The 3,617-nt window shown below is 65.9% G+C and overlaps 1 protein-coding gene across 1 annotated transcript in view; it reads right to left on the reverse strand.

The window, feature by feature from the left end:
- LOC119102292 (regulator of G-protein signaling 3) overlaps nt 1-1,448 on the reverse strand; it is a 46,894-nt gene extending 45,446 nt beyond the window's left edge. Inside the window, exon 1 of the mRNA XM_037225658.1 lies at nt 1,224-1,448. Coding sequence (XP_037081553.1) covers nt 1,224-1,448 — 225 coding nt within the window. The remainder of the gene's footprint in view (nt 1-1,223) is intronic.
- Between the last annotated feature and the right edge of the window lie 2,169 nt (nt 1,449-3,617).

The following is a 3,617-nucleotide window of genomic DNA, read 5'->3' on the forward strand; positions in this document are numbered from 1 at the left end:
GGCTGGACGGGTGTGACAGACAGGGCAGAGCGGGGATGACAGACAGGGCTGGGCGGATGTGACAGACAGGGCCGAGCGGGTGTGACAGACAGGGCTGAGCGGGTGTGACAGACAGGGCTGAGCGGGTGTGACAGACAGGGCAGAGCGGGGATGACAGACAGGGCAGAGCGGGTGTGACAGACAGGGCCGAGCGGGTGTGACAGACAGGCTGAGCGGGTGTGACAGACAGGGCTGAAGCGGGTGTGACAGACAGGGCGAGCGGGTGGGACAAACAGGGCTGACGTGTGACAGATAGGGCTGAGCGGGTGTGACAGACTGGGGTCGAGCGGGGGGGTGACAGACAGGGGGCGAGCGGGTGGTGACAGACAGGGCGAGCGGGTGCGACAGCAGGGCAGAGGTCCCGAGCGGGGTGACAGACAGGGCTGAGCGGGTGCGACAGACAGGGCACGAGCGGGGTGACAGACAGGGCTGAGCGGGTGCGACAGACAGGGCCGAGCGGGGTGACAGACAGGGCTGAGCGGGTGTGACAGACAGGGCTGAGCGGGGTGTGACAGACAGGGCTGAGCGGGTGTGACAGACCAGGGCTGAGCGGGTACGACAGACAGGGCTGAGCGGGTGCGACAGGCAGGGCCGAGCGAGGTGACAGACAGGGCCCTGAGGCCCGTATCTCACTCTGGCGGAAAGGGCGGGCAACGCGGAAAATCAAGCCGCGCATCTCTAGTTTCCCAGACGCCCATTTAACCGCTAAGATGGTTAAATGGACGTTTGGGAAACTAGAGATGCCTGGCGGCTGGGAAACAGTTGAGTCTTCAACTGCCGTAAACGATTTCAGTTAAAGCCACACCGCCGACATACGCTCCAGTCGGCAGCGCGTTCTAAAAAGCAAGCGGGCTTTCAACAGTTATGTGCCGGATCATGTCTCCTCGCCTGGTCCTTAGGCGTGCCTTTAGCAACGCTAAAGAAGCCATAGCCTCTGCTAAAAGCGAGTGGGCATTCAACAGTTATGTACCGGATCATCTCTCCCCGCCTGGTCCTTAAGCTTGCCTTTAGCAACGCTAAAGAAGTCATAGCCTCTGCTAAAAGCGAGTGGGCCTTCAACAGTTATGTGCCGAATCATGTCTCCCCGCCTGGTCCTTAAGCGTGCCTTTAGCAACGCTAAAGAAGCTATAGTCCCGGCTGATTGGAGCGGGTCCGAACCGAGTGCAGCCCAGAGCAGCCCTCACCTGAACAACCCAGTCGTGCAGCTCCGACCCGTCTGTGACGTCATCCTCGCCGCTGTCCGATGCCTGTTGCGGGGTGGGGCAGTCGGCCGGCACCGGCGGCGCGGCGCACGGAGTGGCGCCCGATGGCGCGCTGCTGGCGGTACAGCCCCACGGCGGCTGGGTTCTGGCGGCGGCGCTCCGCTCGTGGCAGCGTTCTAGGTCTGGGCGAGGCAGCTGGCCTCCCATCGTGGGAGATTTGGAGACCGGACGCTTGCTGGTGCTGTCGGTTTCCGAGGGGGAGAGACAAGTGACCTCTCCTGAACCGGCCTCCGTTGTTTCAGCGCGGATGGCATCAGTGTGGGAGCTGGCAGGCACCGTAGATGTGGAATCATCGTCGCAACCGCTGGCCGCCCCCGAATGGTAGAGCCCCCCAGAGCTAACCGCATGCGACGGACCAAGGCCACGCTGGCAGTCAGAGGCAGCCGTCTGGTCACCACCCGCCTCACCGCCTACCGCCAGCGGGACGGCCAGAACGCCAGCTTCCGGTAGCTGGCTGCAGATTGAGGGCTTCCTCGGTCCCAGCGAAGCCCCGTGTTCATCGAAGCTGATGGCCTTGGGGTCCGAGGAGCGCACTATGTCCCGGGATCTGTCTTCCATCACGCGGGCTGCTGTGCTGACCCCGGCAGGCCTCACCGTCCGGATATTATCAGCATCAGCTGAACAGCCGACCTGCTCCACTGATGCGGAGAACGCAGTCATCTGCACGCAGGAAGGAGATCCGGCCGCATCTCCAGATGATTGCGGGGCGTGGCGTTGCAGCGCGTGTGGGGGAACTTTCGCTGCGTCTCCGTCGCGAGACGAGTCGATAATTGCGCCCGACCCTGAAAGCGGCTGTTGTGCCCTCGAGGCAGCTCCCACCTTTGGCTGAGACGCCTGCTGTGAGGTGGATGGCAACGTTCGGAGGCTCTGTTCTGAGCCGTCTACAGCGCCAGAACGGTGGCGCTGCTCATCGGCACTGCACCCCGGACGGGCGTGATGACCTGACCGGCGCCCGCCCTCAACCGCACCCGGCGCCGGCTCGAACGTCGCCAGCCGCTGGGCCACCAAGCGGCCATACTGACCCCGCGAGGCGGCTGGGGTCTGGCCGGCGGCGACTCGCGGCGGTCGACAGCTGGCCCCGTACCGCCGCAGGGTAAATTCATCAACGGGCGTGTCGGGTCGCGGCGGCCGGTTCGGCGCAGCGCCAGCGCTCTGGGGCGCTGGCGCTGGAGCTGGGCGCGGCGCGTCAGCGGACGTGCTTTCCGATATGACTCGGTCGCTGCTCGCGACATCAGTCACATCCGGCAGACGTCCCGGAACGGCCGACGTCCGGCCGACGTTCTGGAGCGGGTTGTTTACGTCACCATGGTAACGCGCTGCCCTGTTCCGTGCCTGAGGCGCTCCCAGATTTCGGTCGCCCCGCGAGTCCCGGCGTCTGCCTTGTCCGGTGCCGTGGCGACCGGCGGCCGTTCGGACAACACGCCGCGTCAGCTCGGCTGCCACGTCCGTCACCGGCCGCTGGCAGCTCTGGGTTGACTGACCCGGGTCGTTGGCGGGGGGCGCCTCAGACCGGCCCGACTCTTCCGGCCGCGGGCCGACGCTCGCGCGGGCGGCGTGGCGCTCCGGCTCGTCCGGCCGGTGGACCAGGATGCGCGGCACGGAGAGGCGCCGAGCGCGTGGCGGAGGCTCGTCCAGCAGGCCGGCGCGCTCCTCAGGACAGCTGACCCGCCGCGCTGGAGCCGCCTCCTTTGCTGGGCACCGGCGGTCTTCAGCCGGCTCAGCTCGGCTCCATTCTCGGCCAGCTCGAACGGGCTGAGGACCGGTCTCGACGACCGGGCTTGGGCTGCCCGAGGCACTGGGTGCCGGGCTCATGGACCTGTCTGCTGAGCTCCCAGTCAAGTCTGCTGAGCCCCCAGTCCGACCTGCTGAGCTCCCAGCCCGGTCTGCTGAGCTCCCAGTCCGGTCTGCTGAACTCCCAGTCCGGTCTGCTGAGCTCCCAGTCCGGTCTGCTGAGCTCCCAGTCCGGTCTGCTGAGCTCCCAGCCCGGTCTGCTGAGCTCCCATTCCGGTCCGCTGAGCTCCCAGTCCGGTCTGCGGTCCGGACAGCTGCAGTAGGAGCGCAGATGAGCTCTCCGGCAGAGCCCTGTTTGCAGGCGGGGGCGGAAGCGGGATAATCACGCGTGACGTCGGCTTCTGGGGCGTCTGCAGGATCGGTGGTGGCCAAGCCTGCGGCTGGCTCACTTCGAACGAACTTCTGTGGAGGCGCGAGACCATCAGGCGGATAGGTATCCGGCGGCTCGCTAGGCGTCTTGTCTTGCTGTCCACACGAAGCCTTATCCTGCTGGTCAGCCGAAGCCTGCCTCTGATCGACCGGTTT

The sequence above is a fragment of the Pollicipes pollicipes genome, unplaced genomic scaffold (genome assembly GCF_011947565.3).
Source record: "Pollicipes pollicipes isolate AB1234 unplaced genomic scaffold, Ppol_2.1 Scaffold_5724;HRSCAF=6776_pilon_pilon_pilon, whole genome shotgun sequence".
Taxonomy (NCBI): Eukaryota; Metazoa; Arthropoda; class Thecostraca; order Pollicipedomorpha; family Pollicipedidae; genus Pollicipes; species Pollicipes pollicipes.